The sequence below is a fragment of the Gopherus evgoodei genome, chromosome 4 (genome assembly GCF_007399415.2).
Source record: "Gopherus evgoodei ecotype Sinaloan lineage chromosome 4, rGopEvg1_v1.p, whole genome shotgun sequence".
Classification (NCBI taxonomy): domain Eukaryota; kingdom Metazoa; phylum Chordata; order Testudines; family Testudinidae; genus Gopherus; species Gopherus evgoodei.
In genome coordinates this window covers 63319405-63340700 of record NC_044325.1, presented here as the reverse complement: position 1 = coordinate 63340700, position 21296 = coordinate 63319405, and the positions used below count along the sequence as shown (strand labels likewise).

The following is a 21296-nucleotide window of genomic DNA, read 5'->3' as shown; positions in this document are numbered from 1 at the left end:
GGCAGGCGCGTCTTCAGTGATTTCATGGGCGGAGTGTGCTGGGGCGGGCTGGGTGCCCATGTACGCAGGCACACAGGTGCACGCTGAAGCCAGTTCCGCTGGAGCGGGAGAGGAGACCTGCTGCTGCTGCTGCAGTGATGTGGCTGCGCCCATGCCTCCTTATGCTCCTGCAGCTGCCTCCCCTAGCCCCATCTCTTCCCCATCCCATACCCCCAGCCCCACGGCCACTCAGTTGTAGGGTTGCCGGTTTTGGATAGACGTGATCCCAGGGGTTTCATCACATGACACTCTATAATGAAAAATTATTTTTGAATTCCTGGAGACTCCAGGGCAATCGTGGAAGCTTGGCAACGTAACCTGTATAGGAAACAGGTGGGCACTAGAACACAGGAGGCAGCATTCAGCTGCAGAAGTAGTGACCCAAAGTAGCTGCTGCAACCTACTCCCCACCCAGCCCCCTCTGCAGATAAGGGGGCCAGTGGGGATCAAGGCAGCACAGCAGGGGATGGCTAGAACTCCCCTCCCCTGCAGCTAGGCCCTCACAGAAAATCAGGGGTGGAGAGTGGCACATGACCCCCAAGCCTCTCCTCTGTTTAGGGAAGCACTGTCCCTCTCCACTCCCCTCCAAACTACACCCATGTGTGATTTGTATCATATGCAGTAATGTGTAGCTCCCCCAAACTGCTGGGATGAAGACAGCATTGGAAATCCTTTATCTAGATAATGGTACAGTATAAAATGCTACTGGGAGCTAGAGATGTAAATTTTGTTCTAGAAGTTAACTGGTTAAATGATTAAATTTATATCTTAACCGAGGTCCCTTCAGCTAGGCCCTTGGGTAGGGGCGGACAATACTAGGGTCCCTGCACCTGACACAGCCAGGGCTGCTCTGGCTGATGTGCAGGGGGTTAATGGTAAAGATCGGTTAATGGTAAGCCTAATGCTTACCTCTTACCCTTTTATATCCCTAGTGGGAGCTTCCTTATTTCAGCCCTATTAATTTGATCAACATTCAGGGCCCAATTTGAAGGGAGAAAAGAATTCCAGCTTTTAGAACACATACAATCCAATTTCAGAAAAGATGCCACAACAATGGTGCTAATCAGCATCATATGAAATATGGGACCTCTCTTTCATTTTAAATACCACCCATTTTTTCCCCTCTATTGAAAAGAAGGGCCTAATTTAAGAGAGAGCCTTAGGAGCCTGTATCTTAATTCTGAGTAAGCATGCATGATTGCTAACACCAAGTCCTGGCTTCACCCAGGGAACAGTGTGTTCATACAGCTGATTAACTAGCTCACCAAAAAGGGGATGAGAAAAGAATACGTTTAATCTAGAAGATTAATCGGATCAAATATATACTGTAATTTTTCTTCAAGCATCAGATGAGCAAGTCATGAATATAATGTGCTACCATTTAATCAAGTATAATACACATGAATTCTCAAATCTGTAACAGTATTGCACACTCTCCATTCACATAGATATTGTATGTGGAGCTGACCAAAGAGGACAACTGGGCTTATCTGGTTTTACTCAGTCCAGGAAGAAATCAGACAAGATCTCCACAGCCTAGGAACTGGGTTCTGACTGATCTGGAAAAATATTCTTCTCCAACTCCTCCTTGAGTTCTTTAAAAAGCAGAAAATGCCATTGTGATGTGTCCAAGTTAGAAAAAAAAATGTATAAAGCAAAGCTATACACATCTATAGTTGCTTCTTCAGGAACTGATTCATGAGCTTTCCAAGATCATTTTGTAAGGGATATTCTGTCAGACTTCATCCCTATGGGTGGAAAAAAGGCAACTGTGTTACTGCTGTGAATAAATTCACAATGATAATCAATCTGAATACAATACTTATGAAAACAAAAGGCCAGATTGTGATGGAAGCTAGCATGCTCCATTATTCTTTAGTCTCTAAAATAGGAGGAGATGCACACTGCTCTCTTGCTGTGCCTGAGCATGTATGCCCCTTCCCTTCATCTTCCTGGCTGCATCTTTCAGTCAGCGGATTCTGGAGATAGGTGCTTCTGTCAATATCTTACCAGTGACAAGGGCAAGGGGAACAAAAACAAAATTACAATCAGGGAAATGTATTTTTTACCGAGGCCACTGCTTCTCCTTATCTGTCAGGGGAACATAGATCACGCCCATCAGTTGCGTTTCCACGATTTGCCCATCACTGGTTTTGTCATACTGCATCAGAACCTGGTTTGCACCTGCAGGCCCAACTGGCAAGATCAACCGGCCACCTGGCTTCAACTCTTTCAGCAACTGTCAAACAGAGGAGTCAATATCAACAAGGACCAGAAACAGTTTGAACAAGGAAAGTGACAAAAGTAAAGCAGATTATAAGGTCTATTATGTCCACCAAAGGCATTTACAGGGTTGCCAGCTTCGCACAGAACAGAAAGGAAGTTATTCCAGTTTTGTTACAGCTACAGGTGCAAGGGAATGAATGCAGACAGATATGTCTGTTAATTCTTACCTCCTTTGGTACAGTGTCTGCTGCTGCTCCAACATGGATAGCATCATAAGGTGCTTCTTCAGGGTATCCCTGCCTGCCATCGCCAACTGCAGAGAGGGAATGTGCATTGAAGATCCTTGTTCATATGGTAACTCAACCTAGAGAACCTTCTCTCTTTCCTTTCACTTGAAAGATACGTGAAGAAGGCTTTTGTATGTCAATTGTGTTGGCAATTTGGATTTCTACAAGAAGCCTACTAAGACAGGCTGCTCTATAAAGTTAATTTTTAAAGATAGGTTTTGGAAACAGGCAACACCATTAGAGGAAGGAGACACCAGAGCTGGGACAGACCCTGCATGACAAAGTAGGTTAGTGCAGATGCAGGACTCCAGAGACCAACATTTAAATCTGATGGGTCACAACAGAAGTAGAGTTTGGTAGTTTCCAATGGAGATATGGTCAAAAACCAAACCCAGTTATTTGATATTAACAGCAGTCTTTACTTAAGAGGGGCTTAGTACTGAAATAAAAGAGTTGTTGCATACCCATAAGGATAAAGTTGTATTGACAGAGCTGTTTGGAGATGGATCAATTGAATGGCACCTGCCTACATTATATATGGCTTCAGTCAATGTTATTAGCCACCTAACCTTTCATTTGGACTTACCTGTTGAAATTAAATTATTCAACAGAAAAATATAGTTTCTTTCTTAATAATACTGTGACAAGCACTTGAGTACTACCGAAAAAAAAAAAAGAAAAATTATGCCAACCACTGAGAGAGGCAGATCTGCAGAAATAAGTAAGGGATAAGCACTGCCAGGCTACAATGCATTCAGGTACAGGAATGAAACAATAAGGTCATGGGCTACCGAGCTCACCCAGAAGTTTCAGACGGCCAGAAGTGAGTAGAGTTGGGTCATCTTCTCTGACATTTCTGATGGATTCATGGACCAGCTCTTCAATATGTTCTATGCCTACTGCCTTCCCTGTGGGACCCACCTGAAAAACAGACATGTGCATATAGAGATTGTGCATTGTACAGGTGTTTTACTGTAGCAGTAGAAGGATTAGAGAGAATTTCCAGGAAATTATCTGTTTTGCGGAAATATCTGAATAAGAGGTGCAAATTCTGTATCAAGTTAGTTTTAATGATGGGTAATCCTGTTTATAGAATCATAGGACTGGAAAGAAACTCAGGAAGTCATCTAGTCCAGTCCCCTGCACTCATGGCAGGACTAAGTATTATTTAGACCATTTCTGACAGGTGTTAGTCTAACCTTCTCTTTAAAAATCTCTAGTGATGAGGATTCCACGACCTCCCTAGGCAATTTATTCCAGTGCTTAACCACTCCGAGAGTTAGGAAGCTTTTCCTAATGTCCATCCTAAACCTCCCTTGCTGCAATTTAACCCCCTTGCTTCTTGTTAATATATATAATGTTACCTGAAAGATGACTATCCCAGTCTATGGGGATTCCTAATCAGCATTCATTAGGAAAGATGCAGTCATCCTCTAAAGGTAGATTGGGAAGAAGAAACAAAAGCCTTCCTTGTCATGATTTCTTTTTGAAAATGTGACTGTTTCGCTGGTAGGAGAGTGTCATGGGCAGTCTTCTAGTGCTCTAAGAGTATTTTCAGAAATTCCTTTCATTTTATGTAGAGTATGTTTAAGTTCAACAAAGCAAGTGAAAGAAAGAAAGAGACTGTTTCTGTATATGGCACTTAATTCACTCCCTTTTCAGTGTATACTGGGTTAATTTGTCTACTAGATCGTACTTCTGTTGGCAGATACACCATCTGTTTATATTCAAACTGACTGGAGGGATCACATTTATCTCTTGTTTAGGCTGATCTGGAGAGAAAAACCACAACAGGCTTGCTTTAAGAAGCAGATTACTTTTCTTCATATTTATCTCAAGCAAAGAAGCAAATAATCTTGTACTTTGCTCACCATTCTAGCAAAGCAAGCTGTGAGGTAACCACTTCCTGATCCCACATCCAGGGCCTTTGCTCCTTCCACTAGCTGATCCTTCAGCAACTCCAGAGCATGGGCATGCTATGGGGATAACACCAACAAGATGATATTATGATGCACACTTTCACACAGAGATAATAATTTCTCTCATGCCCCCAGTTTCTCCAGCCAGAATTGTGTTAATTGTGTAAGCATATTGTGTGTTAAAACGGAACTTTTTCCTTCCCATGACTCATTTTGCAGTGATGTCCCAATGTTGAGTTTGTAAAACCATTCTGATGACAGCACCTTTGAAAGTTGTTAGGAATATGGATTTCATTAGTGGAATGTGTAGCAGAAAATATCTGGCTTGTGAAGGAAGAGGATCTCTTGAAAAAATAGAAAACTTCACTTTAAACAATAATTCTGTCTTAATAAGGCTAACAACTGATTTTTCAAGGTTGACTGTCCTTCCTTAAAACTAAGTATTTCACACAGTTGTACAGGACACCAGTAATAAATGACATGTGGTACAAGGCAGTGTCCAATGCTCATGCATATAAGACCTATGTCAACTTGCTATTACATCTTTTAAATTAAAGCTAACCTCCAAGTCTATGAATAGAATGGAAAGTTTATCTTACCATGTGGGGTGCACTGATTGTAGCCTTATATCCTGAAAAGAAACCACTGACCGTTAAACAGAGGTAATATGAAATTATGACAATGTCTGTATAATTACTATTACCACCTCTAAACTGTTTTTATTTTTCTTTCAATATTGCAAACCTTTTCTGTTCTCCCACCTATCTGAGGCAACGTACTGACTTAAACTACCTCCTCTAGGGGGTGTTAATGACAGCAAAGCAGCTAAGAGCAATATTTCAGCTCCTGACTGTTCCAGTCACCACCTAAGTATTCCAATCAACAACTTTTCAGGCTCATTCACAACCAAGACAGTTCTTCTGTTGCTTAGAGCCCACTTTTGCAGCCACTCCAATCAATAAGAATTCCGAGCACAGAATTGACCTGTTATGAGTTTGTTTGTAAGGAGGGTGCGTGGGAGCATAATAGCCACAAAAAATAGTTAAGTACTATAATACCACAAATTGTCTAGCATTAAGCCACAAAGTGGATACGCTCAAAATAGAAGACCAAAAAAATCACAGATTTCAATGTGCTTGGTGTGGGAAAATAAGTTGTCTGAGAAATCAATAGAATGGTAGTGGAGGCAGCAGGGAGAAGTCTTAGAATGGATAATAATTCAAGGTTCACCCACTCAAGATTTCAGGAGAGGAAGAAGAAAAGCTACAAACAGTATCTGCCTGTGCTAAAGATGCATGTGTGTGGAGGAAATTTAGATGTCTGTGTTGAGATACCTCAGTGAGAGATTTCAGCTTCAGTTGTTTATTGGAACTGCTGATTTAGACGAAGTTGCAAGAGCTGAGCATGCATGAGTGAAATATCAATGTACACTACGGTTACTATGCCTCGTGTCTTAGGAAAAAAACCTGTCTCATAGAATGGAGCAAAGCTAAAACAAAAAAGTATAGGGGCAGCGCTGGGGTGGCCAACCTGTGGTTCCAGACCCGCATGCAGCTCTTCGGAAGTTAATATGCGGCTCCTTGCATAGGTGCTGACTCGGAGGCTGGAGCTACAGGAGCAAACTTTTTAATATGCTGGGGTGCTCACTGCTGAATCCCTGGCTCTGCCCCAGGTCCTGACCCCACTTCGCCCCTTCCCCAAGGTTCTTGCCACTTCCCCTGAGCCTGCCGTGCCCTCACTTCTCCTTCCCTCCCTCCCCCCAAGCCTCCTGCATGCCATGGAACAGCTGATTGTGGTGGGCAGGAGGCATGGTGAGGGAGGTGCTGATAGGAGGGGCTACTAGTGGGCAGGAGGTGCTGGGAGTGAGGGGGCGGGGGGATCTGATGGAGGGGGTGCTGACATTACTGTGGCTCTCTGGCAATGTACATTGGTAAATTCTGGCTCCTTCTCAGGCTCAGGTTGGCCACCCCAGCGTAGTGTTTAGCTGCAGTCATCTCAGTTACATGTAGCATTCATAATATTTTCATGGAAATTATTCAGTTAATGTGGACATTCATGAATGAGCAAGTCACAAAATGGCTTCATCCTTCAAATAAAAGAATTCTACAGCCTAACCCAAAATTTTTATTTCCCCTAACATCCCCTCCCCCCATTAAAATATGCCTCATGATTCAAGGTGATAGGTGCCATGGATGATATTGCAGAGTCAGGATTTTTGCTCTTATCTTCCAGCCATCCTTTTTAATCAAAAATCAATCAATCAATCCCATTTTCTGACTTTGCACGTGGAAGGAAAAAGTTATTTCAAGGAGGCTTTCGCGCTAAGTATCACAATCCAGTTCCTGACAGCACCAAATACTTTACACAGGGCACACAGAAATACTGTTTACTATTTTCTCCTTTGAGTTTATACTGTTTGTATTTATCTATTTAATTTTTGAATCTACAGATGTTTTAAGGTTTTCTTCTTTTCTGGCTCACAAATGAGGTACTGAGTATGCACAACACAACTCCTCCTGAAGTCAACTGGATTTGTGGGTGCACTGCACCTCTGAAATTCACACCAGTGGCTTTTTGAACTATCTGTTGTCTTGTTTACACTTACAGCAATGTGTAGTATATACTCATTACACATGTAGTTTCAGCCTGTTTTCACTGCAGCCTGTATCCACACTTGTCACTATAGTGTGTAGCTACATGCAGCAATGAAAAGCTTGGGTGGGGGAGCTGCCAGAGCCTCTCACTACAGCAGGGAAATGCTTCAGCAACAGGACACTACACTGCTAAAAAACAGCCATGTAGACGTAGGAGGCACCCCTTGGGCATGTAGAGAGCTGGTAAGGTATATAGCTTAGGGTTCAGGCATATTGGTCTCTCTACTTGCTCAAGTCATGTCTCACTATCTACACTGCTATTTATATCCATGCCAGTGGGACATGCAGTGTCAGTACACCATACACTCCCCTAAATGTAGACATACCTTGTGTCAAGAAACAATGGTCTACCAATGATCAGGGATAATCTTCATACCATTTGTTCTTACAACACTTCATAAAGAGTTTTGTTCTTCAAATACAGTGGCCTCGTGATCACATCTGAGCATTCCCAGCCTCCAAATGGCAGATCCTTTTTCTATTTCTCCCAAAGAAACCCTTGAGTAGACCCATGCAAATACTCTTCTCGATGAGCCAGCAGTAAGAGTGCACATGAACTGTTCCCCTTTCCCATTCTTGCCACTATTCCATATAGGCAAGAATTGCTAGCATAGTAAACCAAGACCTACAAACTCACCCTGTGTCTTCCCTCCACTGTTCAATCACTGAGATTAGTGCAGCCATTACACATACCATAAAAGTGTCAATCTGCTACAAATTTCTTACCTATTGACTGAGGAGAATCCATGTATGGGAAATACTTGGTGTAGTGGGCTCTATCTGTGGCCAATAACACATCCAAGACCCGTTGAGATTTAATCACTCCATTTTCTTAAAAAAAAAAGGATGGAGAGAAAGATTTCAGTTATTTAGTACTGTAACATGTTCAAGTTTGGACAGAGGCAGTGAAGGCTTTGGGAGGGACAGGCAATAGAGCTACTTGTTTGCCTCCAGGTTTGTGGTTCAGATCTATCCTAGGTTAATAGTGAGTAAAAGTAGCTACCTTCCAATAGCAGTTTGATGCCCTGAAGCATATGAATTGACAATCTCAGGTCAGTTCCTAGCAGGCAGGTAGGTGCCTGCATTACTAAACACCACACTTGGCAGTCTCAGCAAAAAGGCAAAGGACTAAATGGACAGATTTATTTACACTGTTACCCCCATATGTGGTTTCTTCAGGTCATATTTAAGGCACCTTGGCAGGATGTAAAATTATGTAGTTAAGGAGAATGCAGAGAAGTTCATAGTTCCTTCATTTCTAATTTCCCTGCAGTAACTCCTGCTGAGAGAACAACTGTGTTGCTCTAACAACAGGGGAATTCAAAGCTATTACAGTTACAACCCAAATCATTTGTCCAAAACGGAGTGAGAATAACTATTCTAGTCTCAAGACAGCCCATTGGAGTTAACTGCATAGAGTACTGACTTTTACAGTCAGTTACATCAGCTTCAATCTCTCTATGCTCTATGTAATTGTCTACAGAATCATACAAAAGGTGTTTTGCATATTCTCAAATTAGACACACGAGAGACTTTGGGCTAGTTTTCCTAGCATCGTATCCTGTTTAGGATTAGAACTGAACAGTTTCAGGCTGTGACATCAAGATTCTGAAGTGGGTGAAGATAAGTGCCAAGACTATTGCAGGACATTTTAGAATGATGGATTACAATCTCACTCAGTCAAACATGAAAATCAAACCTACAACTGTTAAAGTGCTGTGAAGTTTCATCGTCAGCTTTAAGTGTGAGCTCTGAAGAGAGGCTGCTGGCGGTACTCACTGTAAAGATTGTTGAGTAGCTCAGCATGTGTTTTCCCACTTGAAGTCCAGGCCATGGTTCTTGTGAGCAACAGTCCCATGAGCACAGTAAATATAGCACACTGCAACACACGGCTCATCTCTCAGAAATGCACAGCGGCCTCCCAGACCTTGCATGCCAGTCATGGGAGGAGAAGGGAGGGGGGGGAGAAAGAGAGAGAAAGAGACTTTAAAACAAGCTCGGATAACACCCAGCAAAACTCAAATCTTTCCCAAATCACAAATGGCCAAGATTAAAATGATATACACATCCTACAGCCATTAAATAATTTATGTTACATGATGTGCCTGATTACCAACCCTGAAGAATCAATACCTCTCACCAAACAATATACAGAGAACAGATCGCTGCAATGCAAGAATTCTTCATACTGCTCTGCCAATATGTCTTAACGTGGACCTAGAGAAAGCACCTCCATGCATAAAAGGGTACTTTAGTTTCAGAAGAGTTGTCAGTTGGCTAACTTATGATGGTTCATATGATGTGGACACTTATTCCCAAGGAATATAGAATCAGATGCCCAAACATACATGGCAACAGCTTTCTGTCATCACTAACCTGGGCTGGATTCTAACTAGCAGTATAGAAACAGAAGGTTCTGTATCCAGTTACCACTTTTCTGCACTTCTCAGTGTTATGACCAACACTGAACTGTTTTTGAAGACACCCATTCCGAAGATATGAAGATGCCTCTGGACTCACATAAGCCCTTACTCCTTGTGAATATGTGGTCAGTTTTATTGTATTTTTTTTATCATTAGAGTCAGTACATAAGTTTTTCTGAGCCTGTAATCCTTTTAGCCCCTCAAAGCCAACACAGCTATGAGAGAGTGAGCTGAAGTTCCTGTTCCATGGTAAGCACTAGAATTTTTTTCCTAACTTCCAGCTGGTGATATGAGTGCAGTTCTACTGTCTTCAGATTCTGCTGTAATGCTGCCTGTGAGGTAGCAGTGCTTGTGCAATCCCTTCCCCTTCAATGTAGGCCACAGATGTCACTGGGCTTATTTTGGCCTGCAGAGCTATTTTTGCTAGTGATGATGTGCAAGATGGAAAAAACTCAGATTGATTGTCAGAGCCTAGGCTCAGTTTACAGAACTGGGTGTTGGAAGAGACTCTTACCTGTAAGTTAAGCACATTTGATGCAGAAGTAATCAAGACAAACAAAAAAACCAGTGTTATTTCAGTAACCTTTTAGAGTAGAACTACTCTATCATCCTGTGTAACAATATACAGCACTGCCACTGTGACAGTGTATACCCTTATGTTCATTCCTTTTTCCAAGACTATGCTAAATTTTGTCATAATTGGATAATAATTTTATTTGTATACAATTACTACTTTTATGCATTACTTGCAGTCACTTAGTCTTTGTGTAGTTAATAAACTTGTTTTATCTAAATCAGTATGCTTGGGGAAAGTCTGGGACTGGGAATTTGCTGGTGTTGCTCTGCAGTGTAATTCAAGAGTAACTGGCCATAGCACTCATATAATATAGCTGGGAATATATGTGTGGGCAGACCAGGAGCGGTTGCTTTTACAGCAGAGCAGTATAAAAGACACCTCAGGCTGGAGAATTGAGGGGAGACAGCTGTTCAACAGTCTGGATTGTTTCCTGTGTAATGTCACAGGCACACACCACTTTAGGACATGAAGTAAAGAATGAATCCAACCCAAGCTGCAGAGGGAACCTAAGAGAAAAGACATAAGCTAGATACAAAAGGAGTTTGACCAGGGTATTGGAGCTCAAACATCTATTTTCACTAAAATACCGCCACATCATCCTGATTTTGATTTTTTTCTCCCACACGCCACAACAGTTTGCAGAATATCAGTTGCCTAGCTTTTAGTTTAAGCGGATCTAATGCTATTGGTGTGTGGATTGATGGAAGACATTAAAGATGGCATTCTTGAGAGTCCAAATTTTACATTACAGGTGGCTACTAGGTAGATGTGGAGTTTCTGGAAGGGTAGATTTTCATATCTCTGAACCTTCTACTATCTGTACATTTAATATGGGGGTGTCATAAACAGATAGCTAAGGGTTAATGTCTCTTTCACCTGAAACACCTGACCAGAGAACCAATCAGGAAACCGGATTTTTTTAACCTTGGGTGGAGGGAAGTGTGTCTCTGAGTCTTTTGTCTGTCTGCCTGTTTCCTCTGAGCTTTGGAGAAGTAGTTCTATCTTCTAGTCTTCTGTTTCTAAGTGTAAGGACAAAGAGATCAGATAGTAAGTTCTATGGTTTCTTTTCTTTGGTATTTGCATGAATATAAGTGCTGAAGTGCTTTGATTTGTATTCTTTTTGAATAAGGCTGTTTATTCAATATTCTTTTAAGCAATTGACCCTGTGTTGTATCATCTTAATACAGAGAGAACATTTGTATTTTTTCTTTCTTTTTATATAAAGCTTTCTTTTAAGACCTGTTGGAGTTTTTCTTTACTTCAGGAAAATTGAGTCTGTACTCACCAGGGAATTGGTGGGAGGAAGAAATCAGGGGAGGTCTGTGTGTGTTGAATTGGCTAGCCTGATTTTGCATTTCCTCTGGGTGAATAGGAAAGTCCTTTTTGTTCCCAGGACTGGGGAACGGAGAGGGGGAATCACTCTGTGTAGTTTCACAGAGCTTGTGTCTGTGCATCTCTCCAGGAGCACCTGGAGGGGGGAAGGGAAATAGGATTATTTCCCTTTGTTGTGAGACTCAAGGGATTTGGGTCTTGGGGTCCCCAGGGAAGGTTTTTCAGGGGGACCAGAGTGCCCCAAAACACTCTAATTTTTTGGGTGGTGGCAGCAGGTACCAGGTCCAAGCTGGTAACTAAGCTTGGAGGTTTTCATCCTAACCCCCATATTTTGGACGCTAAGGTCCAGATCTGGGAATAAGGTTATAACAGGGGGAATAACCTTTACATCCCTGTACTTCTCAATCACAGTTACATACAGTCTTCTGTACCCGTTAGTCATTCCCATCCCCTGCCCTCAAAGCAAAAAGGAAACCTGAATTAAACCATAGGGTCTCTATAATTACTCAACTATAGTTACTTTCATGACCAATGTGATTTACATATGCAAACTTAATGATGAAAAGGAAGTGACAGGCAGTCAAGTAAGAGATGGAAAAAGCAAAGAGAAAGCTAAAACATGGCTTTCTACCTTGGTCTGACCCAGAATGCTGGGAAAGGCAATGGAAATGCCCAATTTGCCCCCACCCCCACAAGGGCTCACTGCAGGATCCTGTTAAAAATGAAAGTTACAAATAGTGTTGAGCTAGTAACAAATTCTCCATGTCCACTACACATTCCTTGACATATTACTTTATTGCCCACCCAGAAACAAGTTTAGTCTTCAAGGACACCTTCCTCTAAAAAAATGAGAGTGAGGAATTCCCTTCTCACCTCAAAGAAAGACCATTATACACCATGAGTGGCAGAAGGGTGACCCAGAACTCCAGGGTCATGGCTATTGGAAGAGGATATTTTGCACATCTATAGCCTTTCATCCAAGGACATCTTTAGAGTCAAGCTCCCTCCCAGAACATCAAACCCTTCAAAGTCCACTTTTCCCCCCCTACAGCAAGAATAGCCTCACACAAGATCATGAGTTGTTTTAAACAAAATCTTACAACCTAGCTCTAGGTTTTACAGGATTTATCACAGGCAAGTAAAAGAAAGATTTACTTTTGTCACTTATTATATCTATGTAACTCCAGGTTACCTCTGCCTGAAACTCATTATAATGAAAGAATATTGACACCCATACAGGACGTCTAGAGATTATTAATATTTTCAGTTGTTCCTTTTGCCATAAAGATTTTACTGGTTCTGCAGAAATCACATATGCAAAAGCCTTTCAACTGGAAATCACACTAATTTGTCAATTATGAGAAAGCTCCATAAGCAAGAAGAGCTGAATACTGAATAATAGTGAAACTAATCACCAAATATATGTTAAAGCATTAAAATTCAGACCTCTGTGGTGCAGAACACAGCACTGAAATGGTTTAAATGTGATGTTGGTTAATATTACAAGGGGGAGGTGGATTATTTATTTTCAGTTTTAAAACTTTACTTGCAATATTAGAGTTGACTAGCATTTGTTCAGCTGAGAGATTTTAAAAAGATGGTTTAAAAAAAGATGTTAAAGATAATCAGATGGGAGAAGGCTGAGGGAAGTTCCACTGTGACATGTACATCAGAATTAAGGATTCACTCTCAGTACAATTATATTTGAAGTCAATGTGAAAAAGCAACCATTCCCCAGATAGGAATAAGATCCGACCACTGACTCCATCTGATCTGGTGGTATCTGACCACCAGCAAAGGCCAAAACTGGTTTCTTCAAGACAAGATCCCTTAAATGCACCCCCAATCAATTGTGCAATGCTATGCATTAGTGGTAGGGGAGGAAATGCTGTCTATACCTCTACAAGCAATGAATCTTCAGATCACAAACTATTTCATTACCTCACTTATTTTAACTTGCATAACTATACATGCTGTTGCATTGTGGAGTTGAGAATTTAATAGACTGTGGTAATTCTCCTAAAGGAGAAAACCTTAAGGCAAGGGTGCATGTGTGGCAAACTACACCATACTTAAGTGATAAAAACCTTTTTTACATCTCTTTACAGAACTTAAAATAATTAAAAATACTCTCTTTAATATTAATCAAAAGTTTGTTAGTTTTAAATGGTGCACCTGGAGAACACATGGCAACATTGGAATGGGATAACTGAAAGCAACAGCAGGGATTCAAGCTAATATGTAACGTACTAATTTGCCAGAAGAGTCCCCCAGAGAATATTGCTGACTATTACCTACAGCAGGGGTCGGCAACCTTTCAGAAGCAGTGTGCTAAGTCTTCATTTAGTCACTCAGATTTAAGGTTTTGCGTGCCAATAATACATTTTAACATTTTTAGAAGGTCTCTCTCTCTCTAAGTCTATAATATATAACTAAACTGTTGTTGTATGTAAAGTAAATAAGGTTTTTAAAATGTTTAATAAGCTTCATTTAAAATTAAATTAAAATGCACAGCCCCCTGGACCAGTGGCCAGGACCCAGGCAGTGTGAGTGCCAGTGAAAAATCAGCTCACGCGTGCCATAGGTTGCCTACTCTTGACCTACAGTGTTCTCTACCTAACTATAGATTGCTTAATTACACAATCAGTTTATGCATATAAGAATCAGAGCATGTTCAGTTGCAAGTTATTACAGGAGAAGCTTAGTGTTAGGAATACCAGAGTTATGAACGGACTAGTCATCAACACACCTCATTTGGAACTGGAGGTACACAATCAGACACCAGCAGAGATTTACAAAAGCAAATAAAGCACAGTACTGTGTTAAACATAAACTACTAAAAGTAAAGAGAAAGCAGCATTTTTTTCTAGCTACTGAAGTTTCAAAGCTGTATTAAGTCAATATCAGTTGTAAACTTTTGAAAGAATAACCATAATGGTTTGTCCAGAGTTCCAAACATTTCAGCGTTATGAACAACCTCCATTCCCAAGGTGTTTAAGTCTGAGGTTCTAGTGTAAAAGTTATCTATACAAGGACCTTTTAAAAATTCACTATTCAAATACCAAATTAAGCTGTAAATGCTGCTCTCTGCTGTGTTAAAGCTCCTGCCCCTTGACTTGTCTGAAGAGTTTTGGTCCACCCACCACCTTTACCACGTGCAGCGAAGTGCAAAGCAACACATCACTCGAGTATAAAAACATCCCGTTGGGAAATAACACGTGTCTCCCAGTGGCCAAGGGAACAGGCAAGGCCCAGACAGGGCTGGACAGTTTCCAGCTCTCTTCCCGCCTCCCTCCCTCCGCGCTTGCACCCAGGAGGGGCGAGTCCCGGGCGGTGCGCTCAGCACTCACCGACTAACCAGGGTTTGTAAAATTAAGCCTCTGACTCAAGTACCAGCGAGTTAAAATCGAAGGCAAAAGAAACAAACCCTCGATCCCAAGGGAACCGGCCAGCGCAGGCAGCCCTCGCCCCGGGCTGGCTGGGCGCCCCAGCGCTGGGCGAAGGAGGCTGAGGGGCGCCACCGGGCGCGGATCGAGGCAGGCAGTTGGCAGCGGAGGGGCCCAGCCCCGCCCACCAGGCCGAGAACGCAGATCCCACTCCGGTGCCCACAGGGCCGGCGGGGGCACAGGCAACGCTACGTCCTTCCCTAGCGCACCTGACTAGGACCCCGCGCTGCCCCTGCGGAAGTGGAGTGGGTCAGGGGGAGCATCAGCCTCACCTGCGCAGGCGCACTAGGGCCTCCTCCGAGTCCTCATACCGCACAGCCCCACTTTCACGCCCCTCTCTACTGGGAATAACGACGACTGCCCTCCGCCCTCCGTTTATTATGAGGACAACTTCCGCCTGGTTTCAAGATGGGGTCACGCCAAGCATCGCGTTGCATTCCCCGCCCCCCTCTCTCCAGGAGGAAGAATAATTGGCATTTTCCTGTAGCCAATGGCTGGCACTGCGTTGCTGCCCTTCCATTCGCTGATTGGTCAGGCTAGACGTCAGTGAAATCTCCGTACGTCCCCATTCGTCCTACCCTGGAGGTAAGAGAGGGCAGCAGTGAGGGACTCAAGTAGGTGGGTTCTTGGGCTCTGTCGGTACCGAGGTGTCGCTGCTGCCTCTGTGCCGGGGGAGGGGCCGTCAGCGCACCTCTGGCTTCAGCAGGGGAAAGGTCTGGGAGGTTGTTCCCCAAAGAGGCGGTAGCAGCTCCCCCGAGGCTGAAGGGCCTCCGTGATGAGGCCATTGGCATCGCCACTATCCTTTGGACTTGACCCTGCTGAGATTTTGAGCCTTTATTTTCATGCCTGGCCTATGCCCCCCGAGGCAAAGATTGTGTCCTGCATGGAAGATGGGCAGCCTCCCCCCAGCCCTAGCGTCTCCCTGAATGGGCATGTGCATAAAATGGGACCGGGAGCTCAACCACACTTGTCTTTTGGGGATTTACATAACCTGAGCAACAAGGTTTTTGTAATCATGCCTTTTTTGCCCATGTGAATAGGCTCTGTCAAACCTTGGACTGTGTTCACTGCGGGAGAATTGCTGCCTTATGAAGTAGTGTTTGGTTTGAAAATTTCAGGCTTAGGTGAATGGCCTGTAAGTCACAGGATGGACCCATCAAAATCAGGGTGGCTCTTTACAAAAGATAGTGTAAACTGGACATTATTTTAAATTGACTGAGGTGCAAGCTTTTCTGAATCACTCTATTATGACTCATACAGTAATAGATCACAATTGCAATTTGCAGTATACAAATACAATCTATTAGTACAAATTTCCCTTTATGGAAAGTGAGAAACTAGACTTAGCTCCTTTCAGAAAATCACGTTCTAAAAATCTAGAAGCTTTCCCTTTATTTAGACTTAAGGGTAGGGAAAGAATCATGTGTAGAAGTAAACATTGTTTTACAGTTGTTGCTTACAATTCATCGTATGTATTTTTTTCAGGAATTCTGCATAATGAAAATGATTGAGAATGTTGACTCTGTAGTGACTAGGTCAAGCCAGGACCTCTGGGCTGAAATCTGTTCATGTCTGCCAGACCCAGACCAGAAAGATGACTTTAGTGATGCTTTTACAGATTCCTTCACAGATTCTTACATCAATGGAGAAAGTCAGGATGAAGAACCAGCTGGTTCTTTCGAAGCAAATCTGAAACCCTGGGCACCTCTGAAAGATTCAGAGATATATTTAGCATCACTAGGTAAGTATATGATGGTAATTCCAGTTTCTGAGTTTGCTTCAGTCAGAAAGTAAGTTTAGAGAATGGCGATGGCTTCTGTATCTCTGTTAGTGTAATTGTAACTGAGGGGATGATACTCATCCTTCTGAATTAAAAGGCTCTGGACTCAAGCTCCACATGAGGATTTGACTTGTACCTAAGGTTGATGGTGCACTGACGTACTGGCAATCTGAGGAGCTGCAAAATTAACTTAGTTAAGCTTCAGCTGGGCTGTTAAAACTGAGGCCCTTTCTGCACGTTTCTGGGTATTTCTATAAGTGAATTAAAGATCCCACACCATCTTTCAAAAATAATTCAGAGTTAACCACTGTTCCTCCTCTAAAGGAAATAGTTTCCACTCCATTTAACTATGAATAGGGAATATGTTCTGAACTCATAATGACTCTGTCTGTATTACCTGTATCTAATTTGTTGCTTTGTGAAACCTTTTGAGACACTTCTAATCATTCTATCAAATATGTTGTGTGCTTATGGAGAGAAATGCAGTTTACTATTGATCCGTGACCACTGTCCAGCTTGGGGGAGAAGAACTCAAAACAAATATGAGTGGTACTTTCCTAAGTCCTGCACACTAAAGAGATCAAAAAAAGAAGTCACTCACAGGAATAGTGCAGATCTTCATAATGTGATCATCCCTCTTCTTTCCTGCACACTGTATGTGTCCTGACATCAGTTCTTCTCTTGTGCTTTGATCAGCTGTTTAACAGTTAATGTTGGCACTTAAATTCTTATGACTAGGCTTGGGAGTCAGTACCCTGTTGCAACTAATAGGAGTACTTTATACCTTACAGCTATTGTTTCAGCCTGTGTACTGAGTTGCAAGGTTTCACAGTCTTTGCAACCAAAAGGGCTAGAGACTTGTGCCTTAAAATGACAACTTAGAATCTGAAGCACAAGATGACAGCCTCCAAAAAAAAAATGCTGGCCTGTTATGCCACCACAAGCTGGCCCAATTTGACTCCTTCCTATGACACTGTGTTCTATTAAAACTACAGTGAGCATAAGTTAATACATGAGCCAGATAAAGAAGAAATCCACAATAATTTTTAAAAAAGACAACCCTATTGCTTTAAACAAAAGAATGCACTCATCAAGATTTCAAGTAGTAGTAAAATGGTTAAATTGTAAATATCATTTAATTATGCAGAGTTAATCTAATCCTTTGGATTTAAGCTCTCTTGCTATAACCACCTGTTCTTCTTTCTCTTCAAATAAATTTTTTTTCTCTCCGCACCCCTGCCCAGAGAGAAGACTGATGAGAATTAAGGGTTTGTCTCAGGAAGTGACCTCCAAGGATATGCTGCAAACTCTGGCCCAAGCAAAGAAGGAATGCTGGGATAGGTTCCTGCAGGAAAAGTTTGAATCTGAATTTTATGTGGAGGGACATGAATCTGAAGAGAGGTAACAAGCATGATGAGGAAAGGGCAGTCAGACTGATTCAGTGATTACTATTAGCAAATAAAGCAAAGCTTTGGTTTTTTTTTTTAAAAAGTAAAATTGTTGGAGATTTCTAGTGAAGTGTGTGTGGGAATTATAGCATTACAGTAATATTGATACTTAACACTTGGCCTCTTCTGAGCAAGTCACTGATATTACTACAGCATTTCAGCAGGACAGGAAAGTAGTCCTATCTCCATCTTGTACATAGGATGACTGTGTGGCAAAGAGGTTAAGGCCTGAATTTTGAAAAGTCCGCTAATTTTGGGTGCCTCCATTTTGGAGTGTCCAACTTGACACACGTTGGACTTGCTTTTCATAGGTGCTTTGGCTTCAATTGCTTTATTTAGAATGGTTGGTGCTCAGGCTTGCTGAAAATATGGCTGAATATGTCTCAGTTGGGAAATATCTAAAAATTTAGGCCTAAGCCTAGAGTGAGAATCTCTATGCAAACCAGCTCCTGAATCCACGCAGAGTCCCACTGAAGTCCACACCTGCTCCAGCAAGAGAGAGACCTGTGAGGAGCTTTTTGCAAGATCAGGACCAGGCAGGAGTTGGTGTCAGAGCTCAGATTAGAACTCTTGAGTTCCTGGCTCCTGTTTCTGTGCTTAGCCTGTAGTGCTCTTGTAAGCTCTCTTCCTTGAAAATAAAAGTTTTATATAAGTGCTAAATATTAGCATCCTCATTAGGTAGGTCAGATAAAGGAAACAGAAATTGTTCAGGCTTATAGAACAATGGTCCTATTTCTGTCTCATGAAAGATGCTGTTTCCTGTACTTTGAACTGCAGTCCCTTAGAGACAATGTCCTGACTTGTGTTACAGATGCCATTAAAACATCATTTGGGGATGTCAGGAACCAAACAGTCATCTTCTTGAGCACAGTGTTTATAATTCAGTACTGGCTTTTACTGCTACCTTATATTTAACGTCTTACTTCTGCTTTCCCTCAGCACCCTGGAACATTTAAAGCGGTGGCTGCAGCCTGATAAAGTGGCAATCAGTACTGAAGAGGTACAGTACCTGATTCCCCCAGAGTCCCATATAGAGAAGCAAGAAACTGGGGAAGAGTCTCCAGCAGCAGAACAATGAAATGCACTCCAACCCATGCGAAGCGGCTGTCCAAGGACTGATGGAGCTGCATTGAGTGGCAGTAATAAAAGGGCAGGGTGAGGAATTGCCAATCTTTGGTCAGCAAAGGGAAGAGCTATGGACATCCAGAGGATAGAATTGCATTTTTTTTTTTAATCGACAGGAGTGACGTGTCCTGCAACTTTGTGCATGCTGGACTTAAATCTTGTTTTTATCTACATGGTTTTCCATCTTGTAGCAAAACAATCATTCCAGTTTAAAAAAAAAAAAAAAGGTTGTTTGTAATTCACAAAAAGAAGCTGGTCAAAAAGGGTGATATCCTAGAATAGCGCAGCTAATAACTCAAAAGACAGACATTTATTCCTCCTTTCTTATACCCTCTCTTTGTGGCTATATCTTTCCTGTTGCTAGCTTCACAGGCTTTACTCGTTGATCTGTTACAACAATTCTGCTGTAAAGTTAACTGTAAAACTGCACAATTTGTGCTTGAGTTGGCTCTAAACTGTATCCTGGAGAGATGAGAAACATTTGCCCTGTTTGGATTTGGTGCACACTAAATGGCACCGTACTCTCCAATGCCAATTACCAAAGCCTGTTTAACACTCTTCTCTTTATAATGTACCAGCCTGGAATATCACATTTATTGGACCTTCAGACAGTCTTGTTTGAAAAGAAGTGTTCCTCTACTTTTTTTCTTCTGTTTGATTTGTTTCCCTCCCCGAGAGGGGCAGGTTAGAATCTAAATCAGTGGAAGTGACAACTGCTCAATGGATTGTTTTCATGTAAAATAATTCTTTGAGTCTTACATTAAGCCTGTTTGTATAGATACCTGATCTGTTTTATCTGCAGCAAATTGTCTCCTATCATTACTCAGACGGTCGGTAATCCTGACCTTTGTATGAGACTGACTCTTATAATTATTATATAGTAGCTGCAGTTTCTTATATGATATCAACAGCATAAGGCAATAGAGAGCAATGGCTTACACCTTCTGCTAAATCACTAATCACTGTAGTGATTAGTTCTAATACTTTATACCGATGTAGATGTTCTGTAGCAAATATGGATCTGTGAAATGCACTTACAAACCAGCTTCTTGAAATACCTACCACTGCTTCCATGTCTCCATAATTGAGTGGTGGTTTTACTGCTACTTCTGAGCACGAAGTCCAACAGGATGACTTGGGACCAGTCTAAATGGGGAAATTTACCTGCAGAACTATATCATTATAGTTATGCCAGTATAAGTCCCTGCATGAACACTTTTATTACAGAATAAGTGTCCACGCGGGAAATTATACCAGTATAACTATATACATACCGGTACAGAACTATACCAGTATTGTTATGTCAGTAAACTTCCCCATGTAGACATGGGAAATACAGCTCGTTGTTTGAACATATAGAGCTGAGTCTTTTATTGGCCAACAGCTGGGAAGAATTTACAGTATTAGTGCCAGTGAAAACCCAGACTTAAGTCTCCTTCACTGCAAAACTACTTATTTGAAAGAATCAGACAAGCAGCAAAAAGGTTATACACCGCTTCTTCCTAATAAGCCTCAATTTCTCAAGCATAAACTCTTAGTAACTGTGTTGGCCCTACGCATTATCCTGCTTGGCAAATAAAGCAGGTATAGCTACCAGTTCTAGATGGAGACTTCTTTTCCTTTTCTTCTCAAGCACTTGATCTGTCAAATGTCCCTGGCTCAGGGTGTTGGCTACCCTGAAAGCCTATGGTTCAAAAGTCTCTTAAAGTCCCTCACAGTAGGGTATTGGCTATAGTGGAAGTCCAACAGCATCACAAACCTCCTTGAATATTAGTTGGGGAGGCAGTGGCATGTGTGATTATTCCCCAGTACTTACACTTATCTCCAAGGAGTCACATGTCCCCCAAATATGCCGTGTTGGCATTTCATAACTTTTTTTTTCTGCTTAATATTTTTGGATGGGACTACAGGGCCAGACTGAAGGCCAACTAACATTTACCTTTTCATCAATCATTCGCCTCAGCTCTTTGTTGTGCTGTTCTAAGGAGTCAGTTGACCCAAGTCAGTTAGCACCAAGTCTACCATCTATATGTTTTCTGC

General features: G+C 41.9%; 2 protein-coding genes across 7 annotated transcripts; one reads left to right on the top strand and one right to left on the bottom strand.

Moving 5' to 3' along the window:
* Nucleotides 1–1313: 1313 nt before the first annotated feature.
* LOC115650084 (protein-L-isoaspartate(D-aspartate) O-methyltransferase-like) lies at nucleotides 1314–15290 on the bottom strand. 3 transcript variants are annotated; one of them, XM_030559475.1, is made up of 9 exons: nucleotides 15113–15290; nucleotides 8905–9052; nucleotides 7852–7956; nucleotides 5071–5102; nucleotides 4424–4528; nucleotides 3353–3473; nucleotides 2493–2578; nucleotides 2109–2278; nucleotides 1314–1787 (listed from the first exon to the last, which is right to left on the bottom strand). In XM_030559475.1, exons 2-9 carry the CDS (start codon nucleotides 9020–9022, stop codon nucleotides 1775–1777), a joined length of 750 nt encoding a protein of 249 aa, XP_030415335.1. In that variant the 5' UTR covers nucleotides 9023–9052; nucleotides 15113–15290; the 3' UTR covers nucleotides 1314–1774. The 3 variants fall into 3 exon arrangements, with proteins under 3 accessions (XP_030415335.1, XP_030415334.1, XP_030415336.1); XM_030559474.1 differs by having other exon boundaries at nucleotides 15176–15289; XM_030559476.1 differs by lacking the exon at nucleotides 15113–15290 and adding an exon at nucleotides 14885–14907.
* Nucleotides 15291–15373: 83 nt separating this feature from the next.
* On the top strand, nucleotides 15374–20315 carry CCDC32 (coiled-coil domain containing 32). Of its 4 annotated transcripts, none has more exons than XM_030559481.1 (4): nucleotides 15374–15460; nucleotides 16389–16644; nucleotides 17928–18084; nucleotides 19071–20315. In XM_030559481.1, the coding sequence occupies exons 2-4, from the start codon at nucleotides 16401–16403 to the stop codon at nucleotides 19207–19209; spliced, it is 540 nt and encodes a 179-aa protein (XP_030415341.1). In that variant the 5' UTR covers nucleotides 15374–15460; nucleotides 16389–16400; the 3' UTR covers nucleotides 19210–20315. The 4 variants fall into 4 exon arrangements, with proteins under 4 accessions (XP_030415341.1, XP_030415339.1, XP_030415338.1 ...); XM_030559479.1 differs by having other exon boundaries at nucleotides 15402–15488; XM_030559478.1 differs by having other exon boundaries at nucleotides 15438–15517.
* The last annotated feature ends 981 nt before the right edge of the window (nucleotides 20316–21296 follow it).